Here is an 18,452-nt window from a genome sequence, read left to right on the forward strand (position 1 = left end):
GCCGGAGCTCCGCAGCGGAGCGGACCCTAGGCAGATCAAGGTGGGGCGGAGCGGGCCCGATCCGCAATTTGCAGATTGGGGGCAAAGAGGATCGGGCATCCATGCACATCCCTAATTAAAAGGATAAACATTTCCAGTGTAAGAAATGATTTTCAAAGTAAAAATGATAACTGAGCAAAAAGTTTTATTTGACACATATTCATAAAGCATTATATTAAATGTGTCCTATTTCCTGAATCGACTTTTAGAATACATATTGAAATATTTTAAGGCCAGTTTTTTTAAGTTCCAGCTCATTATTGTCTAGCTTCCAGCTTATTATGAGGGATTTTTCTGTGGGTTATCTAAGGCTGCAATCATAAAAACTCTTCTTGGGTAATTAGCCTGAGTGAAACAATGGGTCTTACTTCTTACTAAACATGCATAAGACCCTACAGGTTAAGAATATAATCCTTTGCATGTCTAGACTGAAGTAAGTTCTATTGGCATCAATCAGACTTAACACACCAGTATAGGATTGCAGGCTAAATCGATCAAGGGCTTCTTCTCAAGATGTCCAGTCCTATCATCAAACATGTGTATTTTGTCTCTTATTCCAGACCAAACTCTATTATTTCTGCAAACAGTTTCATTAGTAAAAAAATAAATCCTGTGAGCCATGCCAAACTGAAGCCATATGATCCTTCATTTTTTATTCTGTAGGGGATTTGATTATTGTTCAGATGTGACAAACAAGCTTTCATCAGTAATTGTTTTGTAATTAATCTCCTCTTCAATTATCTAAACGGTAGTGATTAATTCTCCTGCCTTGCAATCCTATGTAGAGTTCCAGTAACCACTTGCAAAACTAATACCAAAGGATGTCATAAATATCACCAGTAACATTAAGAGGTAGGGAGAGGGTCTTCGATACAGATGGGGAAACCATTTTGCAAATGAATGATGGTCAATGCAATAAAATAAACTCTACTACTACTACTACTACTACTACTATACCATGATAGACGTGCTTCTGGTACTGCTTGCTTGCATGGGATGCAAAGCTGACATTGACAACTGCAGGGTTAGAGATCCTAACCCTCCGCTTCACAAGTATCATCAGTCAGGAGACTTCATCATTGGTGGCATTGCTACTTATGGTCTCTTTGTCTCCAGTCCAACAGCCTTCACTGAAGAGCCCCATCAGGCATCGTCAGAGGAACTTGTGTAAGGACTGTTGTAAATTCCTTTGATGAAGTGGGTCACTTAAAGAGTTCATTGTATTCTGCAGTCACCCCATATTATTATTATTATTATTATTATTATTATTATTATTATTATTATTATTTTATATAGCACCATCAATGTACATGGTGCTGTACAGAGTAAAACAGTAAATAGCAAGACCCTGCCGCATAGGCTTACATTCTAATAAAATCATAATAAAACAATAAGGAGGGGAAGAGAATGCACCAAACAGGCACAGGGTAGGGTAAAACTAACAGTATAAAGTCAGAGCAAAATCAAGTTTTAAAAGCTTTAGGAAAAAGAAAGGTTTTTAGCTGAGCTTTAAAAGCTGTGATTGAACTTGTAGTTCTCAAATGTTCTGGAAGAGCGTTCCAGGCGTAAGGGGCAGCGGAAGAAAATGGACGAAGCCGAGCAAGGGAAGTAGAGACCCTTGGGCAGGTGAGAAACATGGCATCAGAGGAGCAAAGAGCACGAGCGGGGCAATAGTGTGAGAGGAGAGAGGAGAGATAGGAAGGAGCTAGACAGTGAAAAGCTTTGTAGGTCAACAGGAGAAGTTTATATTGGATTCTGAAGTGAATTGGAAGCCAATGAAGAGATTTCAGAAGTGGAGTAAGATGGTCAGAGCGGTGAGCCAAGAAGATGATCTTAGCAGCAGAGTGGTGAAGAGAAACCAACAGACTGATGGGAGAAGAAGGAAGGCCAGTGAGAAGAAGGTTGCAGTAGTCCAACCGAGAAATAACCAATGCATGAACAAGAGTCTTGGCAGAAGAGACAGACAAAAATGATTGAATCCTGGCAATATTATACAGGAAAAAACAACAGGATTTAGCTACTGCCTCAATATGAGGAATAAAGGAGAGTGAGGAATCAAATATAAAGCCAAGACTACGAGCTTCCTTGACTGGAGTAAGCGTAACATTATTGACAGTAAGAGAGAATGGGAGATGAGGAGAAGGTTTAGGAGGAAAAACAAGCAATTCAGTCTTTGCCATATTAAGTTTAAAATGACGATGAAGCAACCAAGCGGAGATATCTGAAAGACATGCCGAGATACAATCATGAACATCAGGAGAAAATTCTGGAGATGAAAGATATAATTGTGTATCATGAAGAAAACTATCTCCTTTGTTACATGACTTGTATTTGGATACTTTATCTCCTTTGAAACTTCTCGGCAACCTTATTCGGTGGACCAAAGAATATATTCAGGACCAACTTATCATTGTCAAGTGATCCACAGAAAAACAATTAATGGAAGTCATTTCAGTCCCACTGGTTTCAATGGGTCAAATCTGAGTACATCAGCATCCAACCTATTGTTTCCTCTTATTCTGTTCTATTTCATCATTGTCTAAGGCCTCATCTACATTAAGCAGGATATTGCACTATGAAAGCAATATAAAAAAGGCAGGATATAGCGGTATGAAAGCTGTATATGGTATGTGTCAATGGGCCCCAACAGTTGTCAGTGCTCTTCAATACCACTATTAAGCAAAAGTGTAGCTCCTGCCTTTTATATACCACTTTTATACTGCAATATCCTGCTTGGTGTAGATGATGCCTTAGATTATTCTGATACAATAGTAGCGCATTTAGCCAATAAAAGATGATAAAAGTCGATAGTGTTGTACAATATCACTGACTCTGGAGTTAGTCATTTGGATCAAGACAAAGTCATACGTACGTGAAACAAATGAAATCAATCATGCTTTAGAAACTCATGTTTGTCAAAAATCATGCCCAACTTGTCCCATTGATTTCAATAGGTCTACTCTAAGTATAACTAAATCCAGATGTAACCCAGGCCACAGCTAGATCTAAGGTTTATCCTGGGATCATCCAGGGTTCGCCCCTGCCTGAGCACTGGATCCCCTGTGTGTCACCTAGATGAACAGGTTTGACCCCTGGATGATCCAGGGATAAACCTTAGGTCTAGCTATGGCCTCAGTGTATTTCTGTAGCTGTTAAAGAGCACATTCAAAGGATGTTGCCTCACAGTACTAATCCTTGTATTAAAAGGTACCTTCTCCAGAAATGGTAAGGATAGTGGCTTGCATGAAGATGAGCACTGATATAGTTTGGTTTTCTACTTAGCATAGCTAACTAGGGGCTTTGCTAGACCTACCTGCAAATCCAGTGGTGAGGAGGAGCCAGCTCGTGCTAGAAGTAGCACAGGTTGTCGCTTCTTTCCACACATCAGACACGATGGGGTAAGGGAAAGCCCATCACGTCGGCCATTTGATCTTCATCTTGAAGGGGACGGATGCACACACGTGCTCCTGTGCTTAGGTAAGTGTTTTATTTTTAAAAAATCATTCTCCCTGCTCCCCCCACCTGCCCTGATATTCCCCCTGGCTCCAATTACCCCCATCTCCCCATGGCTCCTTCCCCCCATCCCCCATCACTCTATTTCCCCTCATCGCCCATGGCTCCGTTTCCCCCTATCACCCATGCCTCCATTTCCCCCCCCCATCCTCCATGGCTCCATTTCCCCCCTCATCCCCCATGGCTCGCGAGTAATTTTAGTAGCCGGGAAAAGCGGTGGACTGGTCTACACACCTGAGGCCACGGGAAATACCGGGCCAAAAGTAGTGCCGGTTATCCTGGGCCAAGGGAGGGTTACCCCTGCCTGGGCCCAGGATCCCCTGTGCGTCATCTGGACACACAGAGGCGAGCCCAGGGCTCGCACCGGGCTAACCCATGGTCTAGCAAAGGCGTAGGAGTGCCAGAAGTATTGCATTTAAATGCTATAATATGACTGATGATGATGATGATGATGATGATGATGATAATGTGGAGCACAGTGGCAATTAATGTATGTGTGAAATATCCTGCCATCACAGAATGCAACTTTTGTTGTAGGGTACTTCCTAAGCATTACCAGCACATCCTGGCCTTCGTGTTTGCAATAAAGGAAATCAATGAAAACCCTCAGATCTTACCCAATGTCACCTTGGGCTTCCACATCTATGATAGCTGTGACAATGCAAGGAAGACCTATCATGCCACAATGCTACTGTTGACTACACTGGAAAATGTTGTCCCTAACTATGTATGTGATATCCAGAATAGATTAACAGCAGTTATTGGGGGACTGGATTCTGAAATTTCCCTATTTGTGGCAAACATCTTGGATACCTATAAGACTCCACAGGTAGGTTATTTGGGGAGCATGAGAATACATCACAAAACCCACTCTTCCATTTCCATTCCAGTTCCATTCCGTGACTTGAGGGCAGAAGTGGGTGCATTTTATGAATATCAAATGGTGGCTAAGGAGATATATATATATATATATATATATATATATATATATATATATATATATATAATAAATAAAATGGAATTGTTACTGTTTATTTTCTTTGTTCATTCGATGGTGCATGAATATTGTAGGATATTCATAGCATTTGTATTGATTACTGTTTATGTAGAATCCACTTCTGCATTGCTGTATTCCATTGCAATTCTGGTAGGAACAAAAACCATTAACCCCTCCCCCATACACACACTAAAGCACTGCAGCTAATGGGAGCTCCTCTCCATGAAAATGTGCCCTGTGGGGGAATGTGAGAAATAATGCCCCAAGTTGTTTGGCCCTCAGGATCCTCCCAGTTCTTTGACAGAATCACTCGCGGCCCCCGATTTTGTGGAGTCAAATGCATGTACAGCTCTATGAATGGGTGACAGCAGAAGCAGTGATCTCTCTCTGTTTTACTCATCAATTAATTGGAACTGGACATTGCCATACTAAAATTAGACCCATTGAAATAAATCCAATCAGAATTTCTATTGTTTCCATTAAAATCAATGTTAGTTTTACCCTACCCTCTGCCTGCTTACCCTACCCTGTGCCTGTTTGCATTCTCTTCCCCTCCTTATTGTTTCATTATGATTTTATTAGAATGTAAGCCTATGCGGCAGAGTCTTGCTATTTACTGTTTTACTCTGTACAGCACTATGTACATTGATGGTGCTATATAAATAAATAAATAATAATAATAATAATAATAATAATAATAATAATAATTAAGTATGACTCTGTCTGGATGCAACCCAATGTCCTGGGAGAGACATTCTGTCATGATATATTAATTTATTATTATTTATTACATCTATATACCACCCCATAGCCAAAGCAATCTGGGCAGTTTAAAAGATTAAAACAGTGAACATTAAAAACAAATTTTAACAACATTCCAAATGATAAAAACAGACAATATCCATTTAAAAGAACTATTCTGGGGTCAGTGAAAAACTGAACATTTGCTGTTAAATGCCTGGGAGAAGTGAAAAGTCTAAGCGGGCCTTTAGAGAATAATCCAGCCCTCCATCTATGTTAATGTCTTATAATTTTGTTGTGTATTTTTTTAATTGTTTATGGTTTTGTTTCCCTCCCCCCACCCATGTATATTTTAAACATTGTAAGGCTGCCTTGAGGTCCAGCATTGGGCAAAAGGCGGGATACTACTACTACTACTACTACTAATAATAATAATAATAATAATAACCTGACACCAAAAACATAATAATGTTGGCACAAGGCGCGCCTCGTCAGATGATATACATCCTTCCATGGAGACCGTTATCCTTCAACTTGCTCAATGGCTAAAGATAGTCAGTATTCTCTTAGATCAGACTGTTATCTAACCAAGCATTATGTTCCTAACCAGATCCCCACTAAATGTATGTATGTATAATGAAATGATTCTATAAATGCTGATATTATTTCCTTTCCCTCTACCCAAAATCTCTTCTTAGCTTATCTATGGCCCTGCTCCCGTGATGAACTATAAAATTCCAGGCCTTCACTTCTACCAGTTGGCTCCTCAGGAACGCCTTCAGTATGAGGGAATTCTCTCTTTGCTTCTCCATTTCAGGTGGACGTGGATAGGGATCGGTGTTATGGATAATGATAATGGAGAAAGATTTCTACAAGTGGTTGTTCCACTGTTTTCTAAGAGGAGTGTCTGTTTTGCCTTCATAGAAAAGGTCCCCAAATTAACTTTTGACAATGAAATTAATGATGCATTTAAACAGGGAGCAAAAATACATGATAAAGTGATGGGCAGCAAAGCCAATGTAGTGGTAGTCAATGCAGAATCTTATTCCATGGCATTATTCCTCTTCTTTCCATATCTATCATTACAAGAGGTCATGGCAAAGGTAATGAAAGGGAAAGTATGGATAACAACAGCACAGACAGAGTTCACTTCACTTGTCCTACAAAGGAATTGGGATATAGAAATATTCTATGGCGCTATATCCTTCAGAATCCACTCCAGTGACCTACCTGGATTTCAGCAGTTTCTTGAGAGCAGAAACCCTTCTACCTCTAAAGAAGATGGTTTTGTCAAGGATTTCTGGCAACAGGCCTTTGGCTGTGTATTCCCACATAGCATAGTGGGGGAGGTGAATGGGGACATTTGCACAGGGGAGGAGAAGCTGGAAAGCCTTCCTGGATCATTCTTTGAAATGAGCACAATTGGACACAGCTATAGCATCTACAATGCTGTCTATACTATGGCCCATGCCCTACATCATGCCATGTCATCTTCAAGAGCTGAACATGGTGCAATGAAGGATGGAGTGGAATCCAAATTTCAGAATCTACAAATTGGGCAGGTAATGGGCTCAAGTTCCTCATGTAACAGGGGACTGTATATTAGGGGTGTGATCCGCTTCTCCTCAGGTCGGAGAAGCAGAAGTGGATCATGGTGATCCGCCTCTGCTACAGGTGGAGAAGTGGATTGGGGGGCTGGAGAACCATGGCGAAGAGAAGCAACCATAAGTGGATCACTCCTCTTTTCACGAAGCACTCCGTCCGCCATTTTGGATTTTTTTTGCCCATAGGATTGCATTGTGGAAAAGATTAGTAGATAACTTTTTTGTTTTTCAAGCTATCTATTTGAAACTCGCTGTGCATAGGAAGTCGTGGGTGGGGGTCATTTTGAGCCTATTTTCAGCAGTCTGTTTCACCCTTGGATGGGTCCAATAATGCGCCTTCACTTCCATCAACTGGAGTGAATTTAACCTGCACCGGGTGAATAACCATCTCAGCTCATATGAAGTAAGAGAGGTTAAATATAAAGGGGGCTTTCCCGGGGTAGTAATTATATTTTTGTGTATTGTATTTGAGTGGCTCACTTCAACAACAGCCAGTGATGACTGGAGATCACAGTCATACAATCTCCTGGAGATCTCGTCCTTAGCCCCTTCAAGCCCCCTCATAAGGAGATATGCTTGCGAATAACCCATCTTGGAGACAGAGAAGCTCATCTTTTCTGCCCATGAATCTTTCCCCAATCATCATGAATAGACAGCACCAGTGGTGAAGCCAGCTGGAACTTAATCTTTATCCAGAAAAAAGATTTCTGCCTTTAATATAATGTTTGAGTTGAATGGCATGATGTTTCCAGATGGGCAATATCCCTAGAAGTAGGCCTAGGGACCCCGAGTGCTCTAGTTAAAAAATTATGTTGCTCTATTGCCGGTGGAGTAGTATCTGCATGGACCCAAACAGGGGCCCCATACAGGATCTGGGGGAGTATTTTGCTTTTGAACAGTTCTATTAAGGGTGCTACCCTCTTCCCCCCAGATCCAGCTGCAAAGCGGAAGATAGCATTAGCTGTTATATTGGCTAATAGAGCTGTTGCTTTTAAGTGCTCATACCAGGATCCTGAGCTTTGAAATGTTACTCCTAAGCATTTAAATTTGTTCACCTGCTCAAGCTGGCCGCTATCAAGCTGCCAATGGTATACTTTCCTTTCCCCCCAAAAAATCTAGGATTTTGGTTTTATCGCAGTTAACCTGCAGGGCTTCGCTCCTGCAGTAATCACTTAAAGCTCTCAACATCCTTCACATCCCCACTTGAGTATATGAGAGGAGGGCAGCAGCATCAGTGTATAATAACACCGGGATGTTCCTATCCTTCAAGTGTGGTGGATTGAAGTTGGGGCAGGCCATCAAGGGAACAATAACATTTAGGTAGAGGTTAAATAAGGAAAGGAAAGGAACCTCTCGTGCAAGCACTGAGTCATTACTGACTCTGGGAGGGACGACAGCTTTCGCTGACGTTTTCTTGGCAGGCCTTATAGCGGGGTGGTTTGCCATTGCCTTCCCCGGCCATGATTCCCTTTCCCCCAGCTACCTGGGTACTCATTTTACCGACCTCGGGAGGATGGAAGGCTGAGTCGACCCGAGCCGGCTGCCTGAAACCAGCTTCCGCTGGGATCGAACTCAGGCCGTGGGGAGAGTTTCGGCTGCAGAAACTGCTGCTTTACCGCTCTGCGCCACAAGAGGCTCATAGAGGTTAAATAACACGGGTGCTAACAGGCATCCCTGGCACCCTCCTTTATGGGTTGGAATAGATGCAGAGAGAGCTCCCTTTGCGGAAGTTCTCACATAAGCTGGAGTTTTGGTACAGCCCCTGTATTCTCCTGAGTAACTTCTGCTCTATGTTTAAGAGTTCCATCAAAGGCGGGGGCGGGATATTGAGTCAAAAACCTCTCTGAAATCTACAAATGTGGCAAAGAGTGAATGATAAGGAGGGGATGTATATTTCCCTGCTAGATATTTTAATACAAAACAATGATCTATTGTAGATCTGCCACATTGGAAGCCTGCTTATTCTTCTGCCAAAACTTTTTCTCCAGTCACCCATGATTCCAACTTATCTAAAAGGTGCCTTGCATATAATTTGCTGGAGACATCCAAAAGGCTTATGGGGCAGTATTTTTTTAGGATCTGCCCTGCTCCCCTTTTTGTAAATAGGCACCACGGTTGCCACTGTCCAGTCTTTAGGAAATTTCCCTGATCTATCGATAGTTGTGAATAGGTCTGCTAGCATTGGTATCCACCAATGAGGGTAGTCAATGAGAAAGTCTGGTGGGAGGCTGTTTCTGCCAGGAGCCTTGCCCCTCTTTAACTTTCTTATCAGAGAGGCTATTTCATCGTAAGTCACTGGGGGACAGCCAGGCAGCTCCAAATCCTCCTTATGTAGAGGGGGAAGGCAAGCAGTCTCATCATAAAAAAGGGAACGAAAATGTAATTCCCATTTATGACTGGTAATAGTGGCATCCATGACTTGGGTCTCAGTATGTCTTAAAGTTGAAATAAAATGCCAAAATCTGGATCTATCATTCGTTTTGAGTGCTGATGACAGTTTGGCCCATTTTGTCCTAGTATATTCAGGTTTCTTCTCTCTAATTAGCTTTTTATAATTCCTGCGCAGTGCCAGATAGGACTGCGAAAGCAGGACAATGTCCCTGTCCCTTAGTTGTTTAGGTTGTTGTTTTTTAATTTCCCATTTACACTGTCTGCAGACCTTGTCAAACCATGGTTTACCTTCCTTTATCCTCTGGTCTATCAGATGGTCTTTCCGTAATAACAATGATTCGATAGCCGCCGTGAGCTGGGTGTAGCAATTTAGTACTACGTTCGATTCTTTGGAGGTGAGCAGTGTGTTTCTCAAGTCCTGGACATGCTCTGAGTGCCATAGATCTTTCAGAGCCACTAAATCCACATTTGCCCATCTTCGGTGCCGGACAGGATTGTCTGAGTGACAGATTAAGATTGGCTTTCCTTTATTTGTCAGGGCTTTGTTTACACAGTCCACCTGCACAGTCAGTGGCTGATGGTAACTACATGGGTATATGTCTACTTTAAAAAGCTTTATCGAATCGAAAGCAGCTGGTGAAACTGCTACATAACACTGGCACCTAAGTGGTTAATAAAGGTGAATTCACCTTTCTTGTCTTCAGATATAGTGCCGCTTAGAACAGTAAGTCCAGTTTGCAAAATCAATTGTGCAAACATTTTCCCTTGTGTGTTTATTATTTGGTCCTTAGAATGTCTGTCCTTTAACCATGGGAATTCGTCCTGTGAAGAAAGAGTTATTTGTTCTATTGCAGACCAACCCTTGCCCATCCTCGCATTAAAGTCACCTACTAGAATCAATTGAGCTTCAGGGAACTGGGTTTGCAGGATCAATAGATAATCTGAGAAATTTTCCCATACATCCTCATGGGAATACACTGATTTCCAGGGAGGGATATAAACATTGACCATGATATATGATGTAAAGTCGGTTGTTAGAAATATATATAACCCCTACAGTTAATACCAAGATCTCCCCAAGTAACAAAAGTTCCCAATCAACACCACAAAACAACCAAAGAATAGTAGTGGCCGATAATAACATCCCACCACCAGAAGGCGCTCAACGGGAAAATCCAAAACAGAATCCCCAGTCTATCTCTGGTCCTCAGACTCAGGTACACACAATTGAGCTGATTTAATTCCCAGACAGGAATTCTGGTCAGGTTGAGATTGTTTTTGTAGACCACAGCTACTCTGACCCCCTGCCTACTTTTCCTCACCTGCTCGCTAACACAGTACCCAGATTATGCAGTGAGCTACGGTGGCCAAAATCAGGTGTCATCAACCTTTCTTTCAGGGTTCTACAGGTTCTTTGGCACTAACTACAGAAAATATCTTCCTTCAATTTGCTTTTGAAGGATTCTTCTTTTTCAATTTCCACTTTGATGTCATTTGTGCTATGTAAAAATCAGTGGGACACAGCTTCACTTTGAGGCAGCATTGCTTGGGATGGAAAAAACTCACCACCGTCTGCTCTACTCACATGACACATGCTGGCTGCCCAATCCTTCTTGCTGTGTGTGGTGAGGCACTGGTTGGTCCCAGGGCCTCTGGTAAGTGGCAAGCAGCCACTCCCTCCCTCATTGAGCTGCCATTTTGTGTTAAAATCGTAAAGAGGCCATTTAAGTAACATTACAGACATTGTTGAGCTTTAAACATCAACTGGACACCCATACCATCATCAAAGGTTACCAAGCACTTAGAACTTAAAATACTATAAACACTATCAGTACTACATATATGAATAGCAAAACTGCAAGAGGTCAGCTGAATACCTTTTTAATATATTATCTCTTTATATATAATGCTTAGGTATGTTTCTGTAAAGGCTTCAGCTGATATAGGTTGCTAAGCAAAAGTAACAACGTGTAACATCAGCTGATACAGGTTGCTAAGCCCCTCACCCAACTCCTCCAGGTGTTCCAAGGTAATCCTACCCCCCTTTCTGCCTCTTCACTCCCCCACCATGAAGGGGGCAGTGGCATGGTCCAGAGCATGAGTGAGGCATGGCCGGGGCCCTTGGTGGCTGGGTGGGAGGACGCTCACCTGCTGCGAGCCTCGGTCTAATCTCATGCAAGCTGGATGGGCGGCCCAAGGCTGACAGGAACCCCAGGGAGCGGGGGACACCTGCTCCCCCTCCCCCTGACCTCCCTGCCCCCCAGGTCTGCTAGATGGCGCTGTATCGGCGTCCTCCAAGCAGCCCGCGCAACTGCGATGATTTATTTTATTTATTTATTTATTTATTTATTTATTACATTTTTATACCGCCCAATAGCCGAAGCTCTCTGGGCGATATTTAATTAATAAACTTTAAGATATGCTACAATAACGTATGTTGCGCCGGGTACAGCTAGTTGTTCTTTATTCTTCTTAAAGAGAATAATGAATTGGAAGCAGGCTGCAACTGAAACACAGTGGATGATAGATCAAGGTTTGAGTATTGTCGTTCTCAGTGCATGCACCAGGCCCCATAAATCCTCTTCATGGTCCAGAAAAACTGACTAATGTAGTGACTGGCCACCAGAGGTACTCATAAGCCAGTGTGCCATTTATCCTAAGGCCAGCCATGGCCTTCACCCAGCTGAAAAATAAGCAAGCCAGAACCTCATTTTTTTATATCATTAGAATTTAGTAAGAGTTTCAAAGCAGATATTATTTTAAGTAAATATCTACATACTGCCCATTTCTACACTACAGAAGGTTCAGGAGGACTGATCTGGATAAGAACCATAGCAGGAAGGTAGGAGGCTATTAAGATCCAGATTGGAATATCCAGTTTGGAGCCTTTACTCTAAAGTAAAAAAAAGAAAACAATGCTACATACTGATTTCAAGTTATGTCCTTTTGGCCCCCAAAGACCTAAATTCTGTCTTTCCCAAATCTTTGCCTTTTCTTTTTCACTGTAGCTCCAACCATTTCTAAAATGGATCTCATTTAACAACAATGCAGGGGACAGAGTTTCCTTCAACCAGAATGGGGAGCTAGTTGCTGGATTGGATGTGATCAATTGGATTATCTTTTCCAACCATTCATTTCATAGGATGAGAGTAGGGAGGATGGATCCTGAGGCTCCCCAAGGTCAAGCATTCGCCATTGATGAGGATGCCATATCATGGAATAGCTGGTTTAATCAGGTAGGCTCCAAATGTCAGTTAATTGGAAAGAGACCCCGTTATAAATTAGCAACTGTCCTGATGTTTATCATAACATTATTGTACAATAATAAACACTTAAAAAGTTAAGATAATGTGGGAGTTGATGAAATATATGAAGAGCCACATGGTTCTGCTCTCCCAAAAACTTTGTTTCCCAAGAAATTGCTACAAGAAATTTTATTGAGATGATAGTTATACTTTGAATGTTTTGAACAAGTCTTTCACAGAAATTAGAGGTCCAGTGAATTCCAACAGTGGAAAGGACTGATGTCACTGCTTGTAGATCATGTGTTTTATTCACTAAGAAAGATGGTTAAATTCTAGAGACCAGAACAATTTTTTTACTCCTGGTTCTAGCATGGGGCTCTGTCAACTGGTTCTAGTCACTGTAGGTCTGGACAAATCAATTACGCGTCTTGGAAAACCCTCATATAAGAGTTTCCAGATGAAAAGATCCATGTGAGTTATGTGCATTTGGTCAAATGTACGGTTTCTTTTTAAAAGTAGAAATTGACCATAGGGAAAATTGAACTTCAAATGCCTGGGATGATTACTAGAAAAATGCAAGTACTCAACATTGAGTCTGTTCAAGTCTTTCTTAAATCGTATGTCTTTATTCATTTAATTTACTAGAACTGCATACTTCCCAACTGGTAAATGCCTGCAGGGTGGAATGCAATCATAAAACTGGAAAACCATATCATACAGCAACACAATGACAGTATACTAAACATTTATAATATATATTAAATTGATGATTTCTTTAATACAAAATGAAATAAAAATATTAAAGAAACAAAACATTAAAAACACTGGGGAGGCAGGAGTAAAGTTAATAAGCAATGCAACAATTGGAAGCTTTAATGCCTGATTAAAGAGGAATTGGGCCCACCCAGAGTCTCTGTGATAAAATACAGAAGAGGCCTCAAAGCGTATGGATTCCAAGCTTTGTATTCCTTCCTTATGTTGTTCCTTTCCTATTTCTCAAATAGTCCCGGCCTCTTTCTCAGTGCACTGAGAGTTGCCAACCTGGTTCTCACAAGAAAATGAAGGAGGGGGAGCCATTTTGCTGCTACGATTGCATCCCATGTCCAGAAGGGAAGATTTCAAACCAGGATGGTAAGATAGATAGATAGATATTATTTATTTATTTATTTATTTATTTATTACATTTTTATACCGCCCAATAGCCGAAGCTCTCTGGGCGGTTCACAAAAATTAAAACCACAAAAAACATCCAACAGGTTAAAAACACAATTACGAAATACAGTATAAAAAGCGCAACCAGGATAAAACCACACAGCAAAGTTGATTATAAGATTAAAATACAGAGTTAAAACAGTAAAATTTAAATTTAAGTTAAAATTAAGTGTTAAAATACTGAGTGAATAAAAAGGTCTAGATAGATAGATAGATAGATAGAGATAGAGAAGATATAGATAGATAGATAGATAGATAGATAGATAGATAGATAGATAGATAGAGATAGATAGAGATAGAGAAGAGAGAGAGAGAGAGAGAAGAGAGAGAGAGAGAGAGAGAGAGAGATCAGAATTATAAGAACAGAATAGCTATAATCCAGACAAACGTAAAAAATCATCCGTACATCAAAAGTTTTTTTCCCCCATTATAGAAGCTTTCTTCTAAACACAGAACATGCAATAAGAGATTCTACTGCACTCCGACATGTGATAAATTTCCTGTGAATTTCTGGAAACTTTCTATAGTGCAACTATATGATGGCACCATCCAATGGCTGTATAATAAACCATATAGAACATCTTGTGGCTGTTAAATGAAACATATAGAAAGAAATCCCAGGTATGAAGCTCGAATAAGCATGGACGCTTCTAGCCTTGTATAGAAATGCCATCAGAGATCATTGGGATGAGTAAATAAAACCAGCTAATTACAAGGACATATGCATTCTGTGTATCCAGTTGGTGGGTGGTTCTGGTAATAACTAAATAACTGTTCACATGCGGCGCTCGATGACCTTAGAGGGAGAGGTGTTGCACCCGCCATTTTTTTCTTAAAGAAGAAAATGTGCATGAGCGCTCATGCGCAAAAGGTAATATATATATATATATATATATATATATATATATATATATATATATATTCATTCCCTGCTCCCCCCACCACAACCCTGATGGGCGCAGTGCTCCTGAGGAGCTCTGTGCCCCCTGTGTGGGTCCCAGCTCCTCGTGAGTAACCGGGACAAACAGCGATGCCCGCACACATGTTCCGTGGTCTCAGGCTGAGCCCGAGACCACGGAAAAAGCTGGCCTAAAGTGTAGGGTGAGATCCCGGGGCAAGGGAGGGATCATCCCTCCCTGATCACAGAATCCCCTTTGCATCATATGGATGAACAGGGACAATCCCGGGGATTGCCCTGGGATTTTGCCCCATCTAGATAAGGCCCAGGTGCCTGGGTCAGAGAAACTGGGCTTGGGAGAAGATAACCCAAAATAGTCTCAAAGCCAAGGGAAAATATGTTCCAAATGAGAAAAGAGCACTTTTCGAAATGAAAAAAAGAGGAAACTTTTTCTCTCAAAATGGAGGCAAGAACCAGGCTGAGTCTGTTTCTCAGACTTCTGACAGCAAAATAAATGTCCGCAAGGAAAGCTAGGCCTGCCTATGAACTAAAGGTTCACTCCTATTCAATAGCTTCCATGTGGTAGGGTCTGGTCACACTGACAGAATTGCTTGTCCATGAATACACACACACACAGAGAGAGAGGGGGGGGGGAGGGGTACCAGCTTTTGCTGCTGCTGTTGTTTTTTCTCCAGATGTCAGATATCCTCTCTTCCCCTTCATCATTCTGAGTGCTGCTTTATGAGCTTCCATAGGCTTTTATTAGCAATACAAATATTTTTAAAATATGTAAATTATTTTTTTTAAAAAATGAAAGCCCATTCCACTGAGTAGAAATGAAATACAGAAATGGCAATGTTTAACAAGTGGTAACTATTGTGGGCCCACCATAGCAGGCACAAATGGAAGCCAATATTTTTTCAGAAACACTTTTGTGTGACCAAGGGTTTTTCCCCACACACACCTGTTAACTACCCCCAACCCTCAATCTTTAACCAATCTTCCTGAAAGTTTTGGCTTATGTAAAATAGGAATTTCTTTCTGGCATGTGTAAATTGCTGAAATATTATTCAAACTCTTTTGGTTTTATTAAGGTTAGAATGACAAAGCACCCCCAATTCGTCTTTTCAATGGTGGAAACTGTTTTCTCTTTTCAAACATTAACTAAGGATGCACGGCTGTGCTCCATTAAATAACAGAATAGTAGGGTATACCTCAAATATATTGGCCGGAAACAGGACTTGGAAGATGTTGCAACAATCACTGTACAAGAGGATGGTTAGTAAACATTGGTTAGTAAACTGTAGCCTAGCTACAGTGATCCATGCTCTGATAACCTCTCGTTTGGATTACTGCAATGCGTTATACGTGGGGCTGCCTTTGAAAACGGTCCGGAAGCTTCAGCTGGTACAAAACAGGGCAGCCCGTTTACTAACAGGGACTGGCTGGCGAGATCACATTACGTCACTCCTTTTACAACTTCATTGGCTGCCAGTCCAGGTCCAGGCCCGATTCAAAGTGCTGGTATTGACATTTAAAGCCCTAAACGGTTTGGGGCCAGGTTATTTGAAGGAACGCCTCCTCCCATATGTACCTGCCCGGACCTTAAAATCATCTACAGGGGCCCTTCTCCGTGAGCCCCTGCCAAAGGAAGTGAGGCAGGTGGCTACTAGGAGGAGGGCTTTCTCCGCTGTGGCACCCCGGTTGTGGAATGAGCTCCCCAGAGAGGTCCGCCTGGCTCCTACACTGTACTCCTTTCATCGCCAGCTGAAGACCTTTTTATTCACTCAGTATTTTAACACTTAATTTTAACTCAAATTTAAATTATACTGTTTTAACTCTGTATTTTAACCTTATATCAATTGTGCTGCGTGGTTTTATCCTGGTTGTGCTTTTTATATTGTATTTTGTATTTGTATTTTTAACTTGTTGGTTGTTTGATGATGGTTTTAATTTTTGTGAACCGCCCAGAGAGCTTCGGCTATTGGGCGGTATAAAAATGTAATAAATAAATAAATAAATTACTGTGAAGCTGGTTGCCATCACTGACTTCAGCAGACTCACCAATAGCTGCATAATACTACACAATTGGGTTCAACTGACTTTTGCTAATATAAATACTGTTAAGTTTCCTTTTATTCTTGCTCTACCTGCTCTGGGACCAGTGTATTTTGCCCAGGGAAAGAGATAATTCTGAGCTGCACCTGGCCTTTATGTTCTCAGAAATGGGAGGCACTAGAATGCTTTGTGTCATCTTATACCTGCAACCCCTCCCCCTAACCACTATCATCACCTTTGCCTTTAATACCACCTAGCCAGATGAACTCAGCCTCATAGACCCTAAAGATGTTTGCACAATCAATGTGGCATTTGCGTAAGTTCTAATGAAGGGATTGCTTAACTTTAGGTATCAGGTCCTTCAACTTTTGTAAAAAAAAAACAAAAAAAAAAACATACCAAGAAAACCACCAAGAGGTTTCTCTTTAATAACTATGGCACATAAACATTTTTAGCAGGGCACTCTGATCTTACCTGGCTTATGAGGGTGCTGTGTTTATAATCCAAGATGCTGCTTTAGAACTACAAAACTCTCAACCATTTAAAACTCACTTTCTCTCACTTCAAATTATCAGCACTTAATATATGCTACAAGTTTAATAGAGACTTGGGCCATAGCTAGACCTAAGGTTTATCTCAGGATTGACCTGGGGTCAAACCTGTTCATCCAAGTGCCACACAGGGCATCCAGTGCTCAGGCAGGGACGAACGCAGGATAATCCTGGAATTAACCTTAGGTCTAGCTATGGCTTTTTTCTCTGTGACAGAGTAACAGTCATTGCAATTCAGTCCGGTTGATCTCATGTGTCTGCAATCAAGACCACATCCTTTCTTTTTCAGACATGAATGATTGCCATAAATGCACTGAGGAAAACTATCCAAACGAAAAACAGGATGGCTGTATTCACAAGGCTGTAACCTTCTTGTCTTATGAAGAACCTTTAGGATTTAGTTTAGCCTCTTTTGCCGTCTCCTTTTCATTGACTACAGTTCTGGTGCTGGGAACCTTTCTGAAGCACCACAACACCCCCATTGTCAAAGCCCACAACCGGGACCTCACCTACACTCTACTCATCACCCTCTCTGTCTCCTTTCTTTGTGCATTGCTGTTTATTGGCCATCCTCAGAAAGTGACATGTCTCCTCCGACAAACAACTTTTGGACTCATCTTCTCAGTGGCTGTGTCTTGTGTGCTGGCAAAAACCATCACGGTGGTTCTGGCTTTCATGGCCACCAAACCAGGGTCCAGGATGAGGAAGTGGGTGGGGAAAAGACTGGCCATCTCCATTGTTCTTTTCTGCTCCCTCATCCAAGCAAGCATCTCTACTTTATGGCTGGCCACCTCTCCACCTTTCCCAGATATGGACATGCACTCAGTGGCTAAAGAAATTGTGCTACAGTGTAATGAACAGTCCGTGACTCTGTTTTGTTGTGTTCTGGGCTACATGAGTTTCCTGGCAATGGTGAGTTTCACCGTGGCTTTCCTTGCAAGGAAGCTCCCTGACAGTTTCAATGAAGCCAAGTTTATCACTTTCAGCATGTTGGTCTTCTGCAGTGTGTGGTTATCCTTTGTTCCATCCTATCTGAGCTCTAAGGGAAAATACATGGTAGCCGTGGAGATCTTTTCTATCTTAGCCTCAAGTGCTGGGTTGTTGGTTTGTATCTTTTCTCCCAAATGTTACATTATATTGTTGAGACCTCAGCTGAACACAAGGGAACAGCTAATAAGGAGAAAAGATGGAAGAAGTATGTAA

General features: G+C 41.6%; 1 protein-coding gene across 1 annotated transcript; it reads left to right on the forward strand.

Annotated features, from left to right (window-relative positions):
* The first annotated feature begins 997 nt into the window (after nucleotides 1-997).
* Nucleotides 998-18,452, forward strand: LOC134405612 (vomeronasal type-2 receptor 26-like). Its single transcript, XM_063136853.1, has 6 exons — nucleotides 998-1,206; nucleotides 4,090-4,381; nucleotides 5,989-6,852; nucleotides 12,294-12,521; nucleotides 13,616-13,661; nucleotides 17,539-18,452. Exons 1-6 carry the CDS (start codon nucleotides 998-1,000, stop codon nucleotides 18,450-18,452), a joined length of 2,553 nt encoding a protein of 850 aa, XP_062992923.1.

The sequence above is a fragment of the Elgaria multicarinata genome, chromosome 11, assembly GCF_023053635.1.
Source record: "Elgaria multicarinata webbii isolate HBS135686 ecotype San Diego chromosome 11, rElgMul1.1.pri, whole genome shotgun sequence".
Taxonomy (NCBI): domain Eukaryota; kingdom Metazoa; phylum Chordata; class Lepidosauria; order Squamata; family Anguidae; genus Elgaria; species Elgaria multicarinata.